The 17,825-nt window shown below is 37.6% G+C and overlaps 1 protein-coding gene across 4 annotated transcripts in view; it reads right to left on the bottom strand.

Moving 5' to 3' along the window:
• Nucleotides 1-15,766, bottom strand: part of CNKSR2 (connector enhancer of kinase suppressor of Ras 2) — a 297,547-nt gene extending 281,781 nt beyond the window's left edge. For all 4 annotated transcript variants that reach the window (XM_015540102.2, XM_042974263.1, XM_042974264.1 and 1 more), the window contains exon 1: nt 15,604-15,766. In XM_015540102.2, the coding sequence (XP_015395588.2) occupies nt 15,604-15,667 (64 nt within the window). In that variant the 5' untranslated portion in view covers nt 15,668-15,766. The remainder of the gene's footprint in view (nt 1-15,603) is intronic.
• Nucleotides 15,767-17,825: the final 2,059 nt, after the last annotated feature.

Below are 17,825 nucleotides of genomic sequence, written 5' to 3'. Positions count from 1 at the left end.
CCCCAGAGTCTGGCATTCCTCCCAAAAGCTGTGGTTCCTTCCCACATGACTTTTAAATGCTCAATGGGAATTAATAGGATGACATATCAAACAAGCCTAGCTTGTACTACTTCTCCTAATAATCACTTTTAGTCCAGTGTCTATCATGTCATCTGCTCTTCCATATTCTTGTATTTATATGGAATGACTTCTGAACTTACTACTTCTCTTAAATCCAGAAATGCTCATTATAAGTAGGGAAATATATCAGTTAATTTCTCCTAATATAGTTACATTGAGCACCTACACATAGAAATCTATTTTATTTTTACAAATTATTATCACAATATGGTCATTACAGTAATTTTTAAATATTATACTAATAGTTAGGCTATATTATTTATGAGTTTTGCTTCAGGAGACATTACATAAGGTACCTACAGAGGGTATTGGGTCCTAAAGAATTGATGTAGGGAAAAAATAAGGTAGACTACAATGTGTATGCTTTATTTTCTTCCTGATTTAAGAAAAACACTGTAAAAATGTTTATAACATTGCTGAAACTAGAAATTTGAACCACTAGATATTTAATGATATAAAGAAATAAATTTTGGTGTGATAATCGTGTTATAGGGGTGAATGGGTGTGATGTATATATTTTTAAGTCCTTACTTTTTAGAAATATATACCAGCTTTAATTTTTTGTTTTCTAATTACTGGTGTGTCACTTAGGAGAGAAAGGTTATTAGATCCATAGCTATTATTCTTATATATTTAACTTCTTTGTGTATTGGTGACAAATATAAGAATAAGGTGGCAAAGCAGCCTCATGTGAAAGAAAATCCCCAACTTAGAAACTATTTCCTTTGAACATTAAATAAGAAACATCTTAAAATTAGTGCAGATGGACATTCATGGTGTTAGCATATTTAAAAGTCTATCTCTGCCAGAATGCTTATTAACATGGAATGTCAATAATTATTTCAAGGAAAGTAATGAAATTCTCAAACATCCCCAAAGAAAATTAATCTTAATTCATATGTATTTTAAAAGATAATGAGCACTTTAGAAGAGAAAAGGTGCTTTACATACCCAATGGACAATAATACTAAGGCAACTTCAAAACAGCTGGTAATTACCAGAGTTTTTTTTTTTTTTCTTTTTTTTTGCTTATTGTCCTGGGTACTGTCGTAACTTTCATAGTGAGAAACTTTAAATTATTCTCTCCACAAGCAAAGAACAATTTAAGTTGTTTCCCCTTATTTTAATACTTCCAGTCTAAAGCAAACTCACCTCAATTCCATTAAAGAAAAACAAAGAAAAATAAGAAATATTATCTTTGTGTTTTTGCTCTGAACAAATCCAACTTTATGTTCCTAAATACATGCTAGAATGAATATATATATATATACATATGTATATATATGTGTATATATATGTATATGTGTGTATATATAGGTGTATGTGTATATATATATACACACACACACACATCGCACACATGCGATGTGTATCATTTTATTTTATTTTTCCAAAATTTTATTTCAATTCTACTTAACATATAGTGCAATATTGGTTTCAGGAATAGAATTTAGTGATTCATCACTTACATATAACACCCAGTTATTAAGTGCTCTCCTTAATGCCCATCACCTGTTTAGCCCATCCCCCACCCATCTCCCCTCCATCAACCCTCAATTTGTTCTCTATGGTTAAGAGTCTCATGGTTTGCTTCCCTCTTTGGTTTTTCCTTCCCATATGTTGATCTGTTTTGTTTCCCTTTGTATCATTTTAAAATATAATGTATATGGAATTTTACCTTTCACCACCATTTTATAAGTACTCAACTGATCAAACATCTCTACCTCAACTTGACCACTCCATATTTTACATTGATTTCACAGTAGCTTTTGACCAATTACGATTAATTTGCGATTAACTATGCTAGCATATCATATCACAATTTCGTTGATGATAAAGAGTTTCCAAACAAAACAAAACAATTTGGGGGGAAAACCTACTATCTGATAGGCAGGTAAGGGTTTCAAAGCTATAGGAATGCAGTGATTAAAGTCTTCTGTTCAAAGACACACTAATGAAATGCAGATAGCAATTGCTAACCACTGCTAAGTAAAGCTGAACAAAAGAATATAACAGAAGCCATTACTTCTGGTATAATGTAAAGCTGTTATGAACGTCTATTATAAGGCACCATGTATTTTTATTAACAATACTTTAATTTTTTATTTAAATTTTAATTACTTTACATATTATAACCTAACAGTGCAATATAGAACAAAGCATCTAGCACTGGGTGGGTAGTAGCAGTGGTCTTAAGTAGATCTTTTGCCTAGGTCTAGACTAAGCAGAGGTGAGAATCAAACTCCTGAGGTTTATGTCAAATCAGGAAAATGTCACCAAGACTACAATTATATGTGTTATCTTTGTCACTGGCTAAAGTCCTACTTGAAGCAGAAATACCTCAACACACACCCACCTACCTCTAGAGGCCAAAAGGACCCAAGAACCATAGTCTATCTTACCACACACAATAGAAGGTAGGTCTGATGGAGAGGACATGCACATCTTTGAAAGTATTCCCAGGAGTCCTCTCATTTCACATCTATCTCTGGTAGAAAGCCAAGGTGGAAACATATGTTTTGGAACCAGTTAGAAACCTATTCAAATTCAAATTCTGTTTCTTCCACTTATTATTTATTCATTCTTTAAAATATTTATTGAACACGTGCACACTAAGTAATTGAGTATATAGAACAAGTCATTCAATGTTTCTAAGCTAAAGTGTCTTCATTTGTAAAACGGGGATAATTCCAACCTTTCAGGGCTAGAATAGGGATAAAATAATGCAGAGAAAGCATCTAGCACAGTAAATGGTATGTAGTAAGTACTGAATAAATACTATCTATTATTAGTTGTGCCTCTGAAGACTACCAACAGAATGCAAAAAAAAAAAAAAAAAGCTGACATTTATCATGAACTTACTATGTACCAGGCATTATTTTAAGTATACCACAAACCTTACAAGGTAGGTAATATTATCACCCCTATTTTACAAAAATGAGAGAATCTGGCAATTAAATTCTCCCTCAAAAATCACACAGCCAGGAAGTAATAGAGTCTGGATATATCTAACCCAGGCATCTGATTCCAAAGTGCTCTTTACTGTATACTATATGGTACCAATTTTTACAGGGTGGAAAATTTAGGAAATTTTTTAGAAATCAAGTCTGGTATGGAAGTGTTCAATCACTATATTGTACACCTGAAACTAATATTATACTGCATTTTAACTGGAATTTTATTTATTTATTATTTATGTATTTATGTATGTATATATGCATGTATTTATTTATTTATTTATTTATTTATTTTAGAGAGCATGAGAGCAGGGGAGGGACAGAGAGAGAGAGAGAGAGAGAACCCAAGGAGGCTTCATGTTGTCAGTGCAGAGCCCCATGTGGGGCTCAGTCTCATGAAGCACAAGATCATGACCTGAACTGAAATCAAGAGTCAGATGCTTACCCAACTAAGCTACCCAGGCACCCCAATGAACTGGAATTTAAACAAAAACTTAAAACTTAAAAAAAATAAAAGTCAAGTCTGAAGATAATCATGTACAAACCTGAATTGTGTCCTTGAGCTATTAAAGTGTAAATCCAATCCAACAGGGGAAAAAAATTGATGTCCAACCTCATTCCATCACTGAATGGTTGTACAATCCCTGTTGAGCTCCTTAACTTCTCTGTACCTTACCTGTAAAAAGGTGTCAATAATGGTTCTTTGTTTTAAGGACTACTACTAAAAATAGACATGAAATCTTCCTAACTTTGGAGAATGAGAGGAAGAAACAAGCTGTATCACAGAATGTTTACAAAAATATTCTGAAAAAATTAAAAATCATGACTCCAAATATGCAGAAATTCTAATTAAAAATACAACTCACTTCTAGTTAGCAGATTTCCAGTATGGAAATGGCTCCTGGCAAAGTACAGTACTTGAAAACACTGTATCCCCCAGCGTCAAACAAATTTTTTCTAATCTTGTTTGCATTATTGGATTGATCAGCAAACCCTTCCTTCACATATTAAGACTAAATTTCAATAAGAACCTACTACAATTATCACAAATCCCAAATAGATGAGATCTGAATTAACATATTTTTACCATAAATATACTTACAGCATTATGTCTAGAGACAAAGTAGAAAGAAAAATTATCTACTCCTAAATATTTAATAGATCAAGCTTCTCTGTGTGTGACAATTCAACATCAAACTGAAAACCCTGGATCTGACAGCTGGAAGGAAAAGAACAGTCTTTTAGATAAGAAAACCTCTGCCACTGATTTAATACAACAGTGATGTCAACAGAGACTGCCACAAGACTCACCATGGAGGCTACTATGGAGGGAAACTGGGAAGGAGCAGCTAAGCCCTGTCATGCACAATGGATATTTACCACATTGAACTCAGCATCCACGTAGGTTCTGGCAAGTGGGAAGGAAAACCAGCAACTGAACTACATGTCTGTTTTGAGCACCATTAACAAAAACTCTATAACACTTTCTCTTTTATATGTTTTTAACAGCTCAGTGGTTTGCTTTGAGAGTTAATATATAAATGAATTACATGAAATTAAAATATGAATTTTCTGTTCAGCCAAGGGAAAAAAAATCACAACATCCCAGGACTATCAAACATTTTGAAAACAATGTATATGGTTGAAAGCAAAAAAAAGTACATGAAATAAACTCATATATATATGTATATATATATAACATACTAAATTTATAGTACATATAGTATATACTAAAATTATAATAAGAATTCAGCTAATGTTGAAATTAATCATTCAGTGTAATTATTTAAGATCAGTATTTTAAAGGTTTTTATTAATAAATCACATTATAAGAGCACCTGGGTGGTTCTGTCAGTTAAGCATTCAGCTTTGGCACAGATCATGATCTCACAGTTCATGGTTTCGAGTTCTGTGTCGGGCTCTGAGCTGTCAGCTGGAGCCTGCTTCAGATTCTCTCTCTCTCTCTCTCTCTCTCTCTCTCTCTCTCAAAAATAAAATAAATAAACACTAAAAGATTCTCTCTTTAACTTAAAAAATAAATCACATTATAAATCTAATGACTTGCTAGAAAATAGATTTTCATAATTTTTGGTAAACAAGTTGAAAAAAGTAAAATCCAGGATCAAAGCCAGTCTTCAACTGATTTGTTGTAGATATTATTTGAGAAAACATGTTGCAAGCCCATTTTAAAAATAGCAGATGTAGCTGACATAAAATAAAAAATCCAAACAAACAAAAAAAGGGTATTGGGCAACACTTTAAAAACAACTAACAATGTGGTTTCTTCTTATCTATCACCTTATCAGAAGACTTTGTAACCCACCTAATGAAACTAATTTCCAAGAACATTAATGTCAAGTAAATATAAAAGAGATTGTGTTATACTTGATATTAGTTATGTAATGCTTTTATGTGTTTTAAAAGTTTTTATTATTGAAGTATAATTGACATGTTATATTAATTTCAGGTGTACAACATAGTTATACAACAATTCTGTATATTATGTAATGTTCACCACTATAAGTATAGTCATTGTGTGTCACCATACAATGTTATTACAGTATTATTGACTTTATTCTTTATGCTGTACTTTTCATCTCCATGACTTACTTATTTTATAACTGAAAGTTTGTACCTCTTAATCCCCTTCACCTGTTTTACTCATCCCCCAACTCTTCCCTCCAACAATTACCAGTTTGTTCTCTGTATTTATGAGTCTGTTTGTGTTTTTTGTCAGTTCTTTTGTTTTCTAGATTCCATATATAAGTGAATTCATATAATATTTGTCTTTCTCTGATTTATTCCACTTAGCATAATACCCTCTGGGTCCATTCATGTTATCATAAATGACAAGATCTCATTCTTTTTTAAGGCTGAGTAATATTCATCTGTGTGTTTGTGTATGTGTGTGTGTGTGTATCACTTCTTCTTTATCCATTCACCTACTGATGGACACTTAGGTTGTTTCCATACCTTAGCTATTGTAAATAATGCTGCAAAAAACATTGGGGCACATATATCTTTTCAAAGAAGTATTTTTGTTTCCGCTGGATAAAAAGTAGTGGATATAACAATCTTTTCATCTTGGCAAACTATAATACCTTAATGCCATTTTGAATTTGGCTTATTTAATAGTTTTTAAAACAATTTTATGTTGTGACAAAGTATTCAGTAGATGAACACAGAAAACTAAAATAGCAGTTATCGTACTCAGTAAATTTTAAAATTCAATAAATTTATGCAAATACCCACTACCCTTTCTTTCCTGAAATTGCAAGAGTAAGATTAATGAAAACTTTTATTAGAAATTAATTACTGGGGGTGCCTGAGTGGCTCAGTCGACTGAGTGTCCGACTTTGTCTCAGGTCATGATCTCAGAGCCTGGAACCTGCTTCGGATTCTGTGTCTCCTTCTCTCTTGGCCCCTCCCCCACTCACACTTTGTCTTTCTCTGTCTCTCAAAAATAATAAAGGTTAAAAAAATTTTTTTAAATAAAAAAATTAATGACTGTAATGTAAATTAAAACCAATCAGAAATTAAATACATCTTTAAAGTTTAAAAAATTCTATCATATTGTAATTTGTATTTGCAATTTATTTGTATTTAGTGTATTGTACATTACTTGCAATTTAAATCAGGGCACAATTGCAAAACATTGTTTTATACTGCTAACTAGAAAGGTTAAGTCTGAAGGTGGTGTTTCTTAAGAGTTAACAGATATACAAAAAGCTATGTTAAAGTCTTAAAATTTTCACTTATTCTGGAGTGGCTGGGTGGCTCAGTTGGTTAAGCGTCCAACTTTGGCTCAGGTCATGATCTCATGATTAGTGAGTTCCAGTCCCACATTGGGCTTTCTGCTGTCATCACAGAACCCACTTAGGATCCTCTGTCTCCCTGTCTCTCTGTCCCTCCCCCACTCATGCTCTCTCCTTTTCTCTCTTTCTGTTTCTCAAAAATAAACATTTAAAAAAGTTTAAGAATTTTTTCATTTACTCTGATTTATACAGTAACCATTGTAAATTTGTAGGTAAGGGCTTGCTTTATTAGAAGAATCTCCTATTACTTTCTATTTGATTATCCAGTAAGATGTAATTAACAAAAAAATCCAAATGAGGCACATATATTCAAAAAGTTACGCTTCACGATAACTCTACATAGGTTCTTAACAAGTGACCTTCAAAAATTAGCCAAAATTTGTATTTACTTTAAAAAGTTAAAATTCATCTACCAAAATCAGGAGGGAAGGAAAATTATATAAAAAATTCTGATTTAAGATGCATTTTTAAATATCTGAGTTTTATTCCTATTAATAAATAATATAAATTCAACATTAAATATAATAAACATAATGGTTCTTATTAAATTAAAAGCAATTTTTCCATTTTTATCCTCCAAATTAACAAATAAAAGACATTTTCTTCTCACAAGAGAAAAATACATTTTAATTTGTTACATGAATTTTTTCTTCTCATAAGAGAAACTTAAAGCATTTATCAATTTCACTCTACCATGCATTCCGAAATGCATAGAGTTCTTTTAAAAACACCAAAATGAAGAAACAGTTGGAAAATCTGCATAAAAAATAAATTTAAATTCTTAAGGGGTATGTTTTAATTTTTTAAGCAATGTTTGCCTATTGTGTTGGCCAATTAAGTGACATCAGCAAATAATATTTACAGCTTAAAAACAGAAGTGTCGTAGATTCATCGAAATTATTAACATTTCTTAACAAAATGAATCTAAACTATGATTTAGGCCATAATGAATCTAAACTATGAATTGGCTAGAGTGATACAACTATGAATTAAAGCAACCCTTCCACTCTATTCTGGAACACAGTATACAACTTGGCACTGAAGTACTCATTAGAGTACTTATTATAAGGGACTTTACATGCATTGTCATTTAGGAGAGCAGATTTGCTGACAGACCAGTAATTTGTGAATACGTATGTATTTCTTCACTCAACAAACATTTCCTGAGTGCCTGCTTTTCACCAGATACTTTCTTATGAATTGTTATGCAAATAAGATGATGTCCCTGCCCTCAACAAATAACCATAGAAATTAATGTAAAAATAAAACTGGCATATGGGACAAAGATACAAATGGTACCAGGAGAGCACACAATTGAGGATTTGATGTGACTGTGGCAATGGAGAAAGCTTTTCTGTGGTGTAGTAGGGGAGGCTTGAGATGTATCTGATGGATGAGTAGGATTTAAATGGATGAAGAAAAGAGGCAAGAGAAACTGTATTAAGTGCAAAGTCTCAGTGGTAGGCAGACAAAATTGAAAGCCAGTATAACTAGTACCAGGAATAAGGCTTACTTCAAAGGCAATAGCCAACCTTCAATGGTCTTACATGCCATATTAAGGACTCTGATCTTTATCCTAAAAACAGCGAGAAGCCATTAAAATTTTTAAGCTGATGGGGTGAGAAGTGAGAGGATTGGATAAGATGAAAACATTCCCAAGAAGTTTATTCTGACTACAGGTTTATGGATCAAACACAAACACACACACACACACACACACACACACACACACAAATAAACAAACAAAAAAGTAAGATGCTATAATTATCATGACCTTGACTGAGTTTGGTACCTTGCAATAGAAGAAAAAGAGTAAGGACATTAATTTTACCTTTCTTAAACCCAAACCAGCACTTCTCAAACTTTTCCACTGATGTATCCATAATTGCTGAATGAAGTATACTCATAACCCTGGAAGGTCTGGGAAATGTGGTTTGAAACAGCTTGCTGCAAGCTTAAATTCCTGTAAAGCCTCTGGTCTCATCTTTAAAATCATGCCAACTTTGCTTTCTACACCATGAATATATTTTTAAAAAATTTTTTAATGTTTATTTATTTTTGAGACAGAGAGAGACAGAGCATAAGTGGGGGAGAGGCAGAGAAAGAGGGAGACAGAATCTGAAGCAGGCTCCAGGCTCTGAGCTGTCAGCACAGAGCCCAACACGGGGCTCGACCTCATCAACCGTTAGATCATGACCTGAGCAGAAGTCAGATGCTCAACCAATTGAGCTACCCAGGCACCCCCTACACCATGAATATAATATCTATGTTTGTTTTAATACAAAAACAATGTTTTAAAATACTTAGCAAAAATCAACTCTTTGTCTTCTTTTGATCATTTAGTTCCCACAACAACAGAAATGTTCCATTTTGGGGAACAGAAAGCTATGATATGCATGAAAACTGAATTCACTCAATGAGTGTTCTTCAACACAAAGATCCTGTAGTGAAGACTATTTGCTTTTCTTTAGCGGACACTAAACTATGGCAAAGTCTTAAAAAATAAAAAGCTTTTGGGGTGCCTGGGTGGCTCAGTCTGTTGAGCGTCCGACTTCAGCTCACATCATGATCTCACAGTTCGTGAATTTGAACCCCACGTTGGGCTCTTTGCTGTCAGCACAGAGCTTGCCTTAGATCCTCTGTCTCCCTCCCTCTCTCTCCATCCCTCTCTCTCTCTCTCTCTCTGGGCCCTTCGCCGACTTGTGTGTCTCTCTCTCCCTCCCTCTCTCTCTCAAAAGTAAATAAAATATTTTAAAAGGGGGTAACATTTACAAAAATAAAAAAAATAAAAATCTTTAGACTGTATTTTTTTTCAAATTACTTACTCTCACTTCCCTTTCTTAAATTACTACAGATGATCTATTCTTCTAGCACTCTTCATAAAAGCTAATCCTTCATCTTTCACAATAAACCTTATGTTTTGAGGTGCTGTAGTGAAGTCACATAGAAATCTAAAAGTTATTAAGAACAAATTTAAGTCCTAATCTGAGATCACTCTGTTATACATGAAAATGAAAATTTATCATTGCTTTAAGAACAACAGCAATATTTAAGTCTATATTCATTTTTCATATCAGAATTTGGATGAGTAAAATTCTAAATATCCAACATGTTAATGATGTAATTAATTTTCAAAATAACTCACTTAAACATTATTTCCAAATTATTCCTAAGAAACAGATTTGAAACAGCTGTACTAATTCAATACACACTCTTTGTGGGCTTATTTTTGGCAGCCAAAGTTTTATAATGTGGTATTTATTTAAACTCAGGACATGATGAGAGTTTTATTGTCTTTGTAAAATGCAGATTTGTTCTTGTACTTTTGTGCCACCTACTCATGGCTCCACCCTCACTTTCCCTCTACTGCCCACCTCTCTCCTTCAAGCAGACAAACTTAGACATAACCCTTCTGGTTAATAACCTCATTTCAACTCTAGAGTCTCCTGCTGTGCCTCTGCATATGGACTAAATCCATCTAAGAATATAAATTAGTTAAATAAATTGTGTAAAAGGTTGTTAAAACCCCACCTTCCCCATGGATTCCTCCGACTTACTAAAAGCATCATCTTGTCTTTCCATTGGTGCTTGTATACATAATGCAAATGTTTTTTAAATTTAGCAAATGTTCTAGTTGGCACCGGTCTCTGTCTTGGCTTAGGCTTGTCAATGTCACTGCCTTCCCTTACAAGAGACTAATTTCACCAAAGCAGAGAATAATTTATTTAAAACAATCCATTAAAGCCCCTTCCATGCAGACATACTGAGTAAATAATCTCTAAGCAGCAGAATATACCTACATAAATATACTCTTTTTTTTCCTAATCTGCACTAAATCATGAATGTTACCTTAAAGAACAAATGTTAAAGATAGTATAAATAAAATGATGTTCCCTGTGAACTAAACTCTATGTACAGAAAAGGTAAGTTTCTTCTTTGTGTGAAATGACAAGTATTCAGTTTCAAAAAATGTCAAATCCAAAGCAGGTGATTGTTGTTGACTATGTAGTCATCCTGCAATTGAGAAAAAAAAAAAAACCTAATTTTTCAAAAGTGATACGACCAGTTTGATCATTTAACATATTTTCTTCTTACATATGCACTGTATGCACAGTATGAACTTCTCAAGTTCCTGCCAGAAATTTTTTTCCTCTCTCTCAATACAGTTTAACTCAAAAATTTGACATTTTTCTTTATCTAATTAAAATAAATTTCAACCTCAGCTCTAGGTCCTATGGTGGGGGAACTACTCGAGAGCATTGTGCCTGTCAAAATTTCTTTATCAGATACATTCTCCTTGTAGCATTTAACTTTAATAATAATAAATAGGCCTTACTTCATCACTGCATTTTCCTCTTTTGTAGGGTTGTATGCAAAGTGTTGGTTTTATCTTTGTTTGTTATACCTAAAATAATGTGTTTCATTTTCTGTCCTCAAGATGGCTGAGTCATCAGGACAGAAAGTAGAAGTTAGGGAATGGTTTTTAAAGAAAATGGTTTATAGTAAACAGGAAAGAGCAGAGCAGTTAACTGTGGGATGGTTTGCAAAAAGCTATCTTAAAATTTAAAATTTTAGGAATCATATTACAAGAGTAGAAAAAGTTAAGTCACAGAGACCATAAGAGGAGACCAGCAAAGCAGGGCCTGTTGATTGACTCTAAAAACAATAATGCATTTTGTTTGATCAGAAAAGGGATTAAAGAGCACTGGAAAAAAAATGCCATGAAGGGAGCTGGTCACAGAAAATATCTTAGTCATATGGATATTCTGAAGGAGTTTCAAAGTTGGAAAAAGTGTGAGAAGAAGAAAATTGAATTATTGGGTGTGACATAGACAAGGAAAATTAATAATGAAATTAATAATAGGGGCCTGAAGTGTTCAGACATTTTTGCTATATTTCAGTTGGCAAAAAAGTAAATCAAACAACTACAGATTATGAAGTATTTCTACAGGTCCTGCAAGTGAACAGATAAGAACTGAGATATGATGTATTTTAGAGTAAAACACTGAGCAAAAATTAGAAACCATTATTGGCCTACTTTTTAACCTATACCTTCTTCCAATAAACGTTTTGCCTTTACTCTAAAAAAGCTTACATTTTACAATTTTGTCAAAACTATAAGAGGATCGAATGCAATTTCCTATTGACAAAAAAGGGCTGTTTCAAATGCTAAATGATGAACATTTGATTTTCTCAAAAAATACTTTTATAAAATGAATTAAAATTTTTTTTTAACATTTATTCATTTTTGAGAGACAGAGAGAGATAGAGCATGAGTAGGGGAGGGGCAGAGAGAGAGACACAGAATCCAAAGCCGGCTCCAGGCTCTGAGCTGTCAGCACAGAGCCTGACGCAGGGCTCAAACTCACGGACTGTGAGATCATGACCCAAGCTGAAGTCGGATGCTTAACCGCCTGAGCCACCTAGGCACCCCTAAAATTAATTTTCAAAATTAATTTTGAGGCTATTTATTTCCAAATTCCCTGAAGTACTATCAAGATTTCTGGAATATAACTGCTTATTTTACTGACTTATGAGGAGTTCATATATTTACAGTAACTAACATTGACAGTGTGCCACATCAAATTTTTATTATCAGGAGAAAATTCAGTGAGTATTGGATTTTACAAATAGTGGAGTTGGGGGTGAGCAAAAAATAATGCAAGTGTTTCCTTATATCTTTAATCATAATATATAAATTTAATATTTGTCTCCCTCAAATATATTTTAATAAAAAATATCAAAATGAATTGCAATGTAGAAATTGTCCTTCATGAATAATCTTGAAAATATGCTACCAAAGCTTAATAATCTCATTAGCCCATTTTTCCCCTTCATTTCCCTCTCTGCTGAGTTTCTATACCATTTGTATAAATTGTCTAGAAGCATGAATATATGGCCATGCTATTTTTATATGCTCAATGGCTCCTTTTCTGTTTAGTAAAGAGAAAAATACCCTAGAAAGAGCATAAACCATGTACCTTACTAAAAAAAAAAAAAAAACTATTTATGATTGTGACTAGCTGAGAGCATATGCCATATATTTTAAATGTTAAGGATGATGAAACTGTCACATTAGGAACATGCTTTGAAGAACTCCTACAATGTTGCAGTTGTTTAAAAGTCCTATTCATTCTTTGTTACTGTTTTTGTAACACAATATCTTATACAACACCAAATGAAGTTTAGTCATTCCAAAGCTACAGCCTAAATTAGTTGAGTTTTAAACATTACTGCACCTGAGAAAAGGGGGAAAATATTTTTAATGTGTTTTATAAAGCTTATTTGAGGAAAAGGGTAGGGAGAAAAAATTAAGGTAACAGTGTAATTACAACTTGAGGAAATGTTCATTTCATCCAACTATTCTTCAAAATCTTATTTTATGATAATATCTTACATCAAATTTATATGAATATTATAGAAATTTCAGCAGTAAGCAGTTTGGGACTTGAAATATACAGATAATGACACTGGTTTTTTCTTCCAGTCTAATGTGTTCAAAAATACACAAATTATATCTTGGCTACTTGCTTGATCTTTTCAAATAGCTCTAAAATGCATCACCAACAGGTATGAAAACAAGTTATTCAACTTACATATGACAATCATTTAAAATCACAGCTAACAATGTTAGCCCAACTTCAAAGATGCTCATTTTAGACTGGAGACATTTTTAAAGGGCTGGAGAGATCTTTAAAGGAGTAGTGTTCTGGAAAACTAAACGCGTGTCAGAATATGTATATCACATGTTCTACTTGTTTCAGTGGACCTAAACTGTAGATAAAGAAGAACTGCAAGATTATACTGGGAGAGTGGAGGCAAAGAAGATGGAGTATGCATCACTCACTACAAGCATCATGGGAATTTGTGAGAGGTAGTCTCTGAAGGTAATCAGACTCCCATGGAGCCAAGATAGCTTTTTGTTGAGTATTTCAGTATAGACTCCAACTAAAGTAACCTTTTAGGCAAATTGAAAAAAAGGTTTTAATTAAGCATTCTTGCTTCTTGCGCCTAGCCTGGCTGTTTATCCCATGACTGAAAAACAGAGAAGGCAGATGTTTGTCTCTGACAATCCAAAGGGGGTGGGGGTTGGTGGAAATCTAGGAAAGCAGAATTTCAATAGCAAATATGAAAAGAAGAAACAGAAAAGATGAGCCACTGCAGGACTTTGTCTTAGTCACGGCACCCATGGCACCCTAGCACAATGCACCGCACACAGGGGGGCAGTCGATAATTAATTCCACTTAATTCAATAGACTCTCAAGTGTACTGTGCTTTGCAGTTACGAAGCACTTTCACATATTAGAAAAGAAAAAACTAAATGAGGAATAAAGGGGCAAGCAAGGGAATAAAAAGAAAACAAATGTAAAAAGGAAAATCCGTAAGAATAAGCAAGAGGCTGAAAAGGTTCGTAAAAGGGGGAAAAAAATTGACTTTCTCTCTGTCGTTCTTAATCACTTCCAATGACCCTACCTTTCGTTCTAAAGTACCCGGAGCTTAGAAAGTCAGTCGGCTAAGCAAGCCCTCAGAAGGGGCTCCCTCATCTTTGCAACGTGCATTTTTACAAATAGTAATCCCTTGGTCCTTGACTAGAGTTTGCGCCTAGGAATAACCACGAGCAAAGCTCTAACATCTCCCAAGTGTGGTCAAGAGTCTTTTATTTCAACCCATCCATCCCCGTCAGAATTCCCCAAAATTTAGGAATCTGGGTGATGAGGGGAGGAAGTGCTCATGGGGAGGGGGCAATCCTCTACAAGCCCCTTAACTCCGACAACAGAGGGAGATAGTGAGGCAGGAAAGCCCAGGGACTAAAGAAAAAGCCCACGTTTGCGACTAGGAGGGCGAGTGTCTACAACCGGTTATTAGAAATTGCCAGGGAAAAAAAGGGGTGAGCCTTCAAGATGGAAGAAATGGGGGGGCACTTGAATGCGTATCACTTTACACCTGGCGTCGAGGCCCCAATAAAAAAGCCATGAGGTCCAAAGCCTCAACGGGTCAGAAGAAGAGGCGGCTGCAAAGGACGCTAGGGTTTGCGGGGGTGGGCAGGGGTTTGCGCAGGAGGGAGCCAACAGACACCACCGCGGATGCTGTCCCAGGGGAAAGCACGTTTTCCTCTCCCCCAAAGTAGCGCATCCGCCCAGCATCCTCGGCTCAATCTGGGGAAGCTACCGGGATCCAAACCCAGGCAGCCGCGTCCTGACCCCATTATATGGGCTTAAAAGTTGTAGGAAGAGTTGGCGCTGGAAAAGGCACCTGGCAGGGGCAGCCGCTGAGGGGGCGTTAGGTTTCCCGGGAACAAAGGGGCCCGGGAAGGAATGAACACAGGAGCTGGTCCCTGGGGGCTCCTCCCTGAGGGGAAGAGACAAGGGTGGCCACGTCCTCCCAGCCTATGGGCGACGTGGGCAGCGGGAAGCGGGCGAGATGCACCGGGATTCCGCGGCCCGCCTTCTAACCTCCTATCGGGTAGCGCCGGCAACCCCGGCGCTCTCCGCGCCCCTCTGTGGCTGGGGAGCCACCACTGAAGACAATAGGAGATCGAGATCCCGAGCCCCCCCCCCTGCCCTGGAGGACCCCGCCGTCGCCTCGGCGCACCACAAATCAGTCAGTGGAAGCCCCGATGGCGTGCTCGGCCCTGATCTGCGCCCCATCCCTCTGGCGCTCCGGGACCACCGGCCCTAGAATCGCCTCGCCCTCCGCACAGCGGGCATTACCTTTCATCCAGTCCACTACTTGACTCGGAGACCATTTGCTCACGGGTTCCATGATCAGAGCCATGAGCACGGGGTCGCTACCGCGCGGGGCGCGGAGATCAGACACAAAACGAACTCGGCAGCCCGAGCCGCCCTCAGGTGGGGTCCTTTGCTGGCCGTTGCCTCGCTGGGCGGGTGGCGAGAAGACGGCTTTTGTGTGTTGGGTCTCGCGGCTTCAATGTCTCTTAACAAACGGCCGACAGCGCGGTGGGAACGGCGACGGGGAGAGAAACGCGCCGGGGTCGCTGCTCAGTGCAGACTCTCTGCTTGGTCCCCGCAGAGACGACTGCTGCTATTGCTCCCCGACTCCGCTCGGGTCTCCGTCCTTCCTGGGCTTCAGTTCATGCCTTGCACCGCCGAGGGTCGAGACGGTGAGGAAAGGAGCCGCCGCCGCCGCACGCCCGCAACCAACTTGCTCGCTCGCCTCGCGCGCGGGAGTGAAGCCCCGAGCACCACAAGCTGCCCGGCGGAAATGACGAGGGGCCTCCTGCCACCCAAAATATCTCTCCGCAGCCCTCGGGTGCGGGGCGCGCGCACCACGAGCCCCCCGCCTGCTCGCTGCCGCGCGGTCCCGCCCCCGGGGCCGACGGCAGGCGCGCGAGGCGTGTGCGCGTGCGCGCTCCAGCACGAGGCCCGAGCCCGGGGTCTGTCAGTCAGGCAGGTGCGGGCGGCTAGCAGCTTCGTGTTCCCGCCCCGCGAGCCGCCCCGGGACAGAGGCGCGCTAGGAGCGCGTGCGCAGCGGTGTCCGCGCGAGTCCCAGCCCTGGGTCAGTCAGTCAGGTGCTGGCGGCTCGGAGGGGATTCTGAGCGGACGTGGCGGCTGTGGGACGGGCCGCCCACCAGTTGAACGCTGAAGGCTGAGGCGGCTGAGGAGGTACCTGTGGCCGCGCTGCCGAGGGGTGGGGGACACCGCCAAAGCGCGGGGGTTACAACGACAGCCCGGGCTTTCCTCGCTCTCGCCCTCCTCACTGCTGAGTGGGCTTCCGAGGTGATTCCCGAGCCTCGCGCACGCCTGCGGAGACCTAGGCGGGGAATGCTGCGGACGGTGACCGGCTCCGCCAGCCAGAAACGCAGCGATGACGAGGCAGGATGGCCAGTGCTGTCGGACCGCCCCTGGTGGTGCCCCGGGCCTGGGAAGTCAGGCGTGGAGCCTGGAACCTGCAACTGCTGGTCGTGGTGATACGGAGACAGGTTCGGCCCCACGTGCCTTTTGAAGGGCGCTGTGTTGGGTTTTTGGCCAACTCCTTCAAAGCCGAGAGTGCTCAGTACCTATTTTAGAGGATGTCCTTTTGTTTTCAGATAATCTTACGTAAGAACCAAAGGGTGACACTGGTATTTAAATGAGTAACAAATTGTAAACATGATTCTTCGAAACTCATGTTCTTCAGAAATGTTTGGAGGCTACTGTGAACCCTTAGTAAAAGACAGTTTGTCTAATGAGACTTCACTGTAAATGACAAATAATCCTAGAAAGTATAGATGCACACTCTCTACCACCATTATAGATGTTTTCTCTTTGTCATTCTTAAATAGCCCCATTGAGTAAAAGAGAAACTCATTTTATTTATGTAACCATTTCAATAATGTCATTTGTTTTTGCCAGTTCCTGCAGTAACCCATTTTCTCTAGTTCTATTGCATGAGCTGCAGAACTGCCACTTTTCTCAACTAACTTAAGTTGCCATCCCTGCACACATACATACACAAAAAGAACTCAAACCACAGTAGTTAAAATATTTTGATGTTTTCAGGCTAATGATATAAACCAAGTAAAACTTAAGATGGCCTGTCTGTACACTTGTTTATTTTTCTAATAATCCAAACTTAAAAGTATATGGGAAGAAATTTAGAAGATTATCTAGACAAGTCTAGGTTCAGAGATATAGCACCTTCCATTCACAATCCAGATAATAGCTGTGATTTACAATTCTTTTTTAGCTAATCAGGTGTGCAAGATATTTTGGAGTGCTTATGTTCCAATTGAGTTTCAACATTGCATCAGTATTTTCTAGAAAAGATCATTTTTAGCATCAGTAATTTATGGAGTAGCTTTATGTTCAGAAGTGGAATGGATGCAAATCCATCATGAATCAGAGGTTACAGTCATAGGGAGACGTTAAAAGTAATTTCATTAAAGTAATACTGCTAATAATAACAATGAACATTTTATTGAGCAGTGTGCTAA

Source organism: Panthera tigris, chromosome X (assembly GCF_018350195.1).
Source record: "Panthera tigris isolate Pti1 chromosome X, P.tigris_Pti1_mat1.1, whole genome shotgun sequence".
Lineage (NCBI taxonomy): Eukaryota > Metazoa > Chordata > Mammalia > Carnivora > Felidae > Panthera > Panthera tigris.
This window is presented reverse-complemented; position numbering and strand designations above follow the sequence as displayed.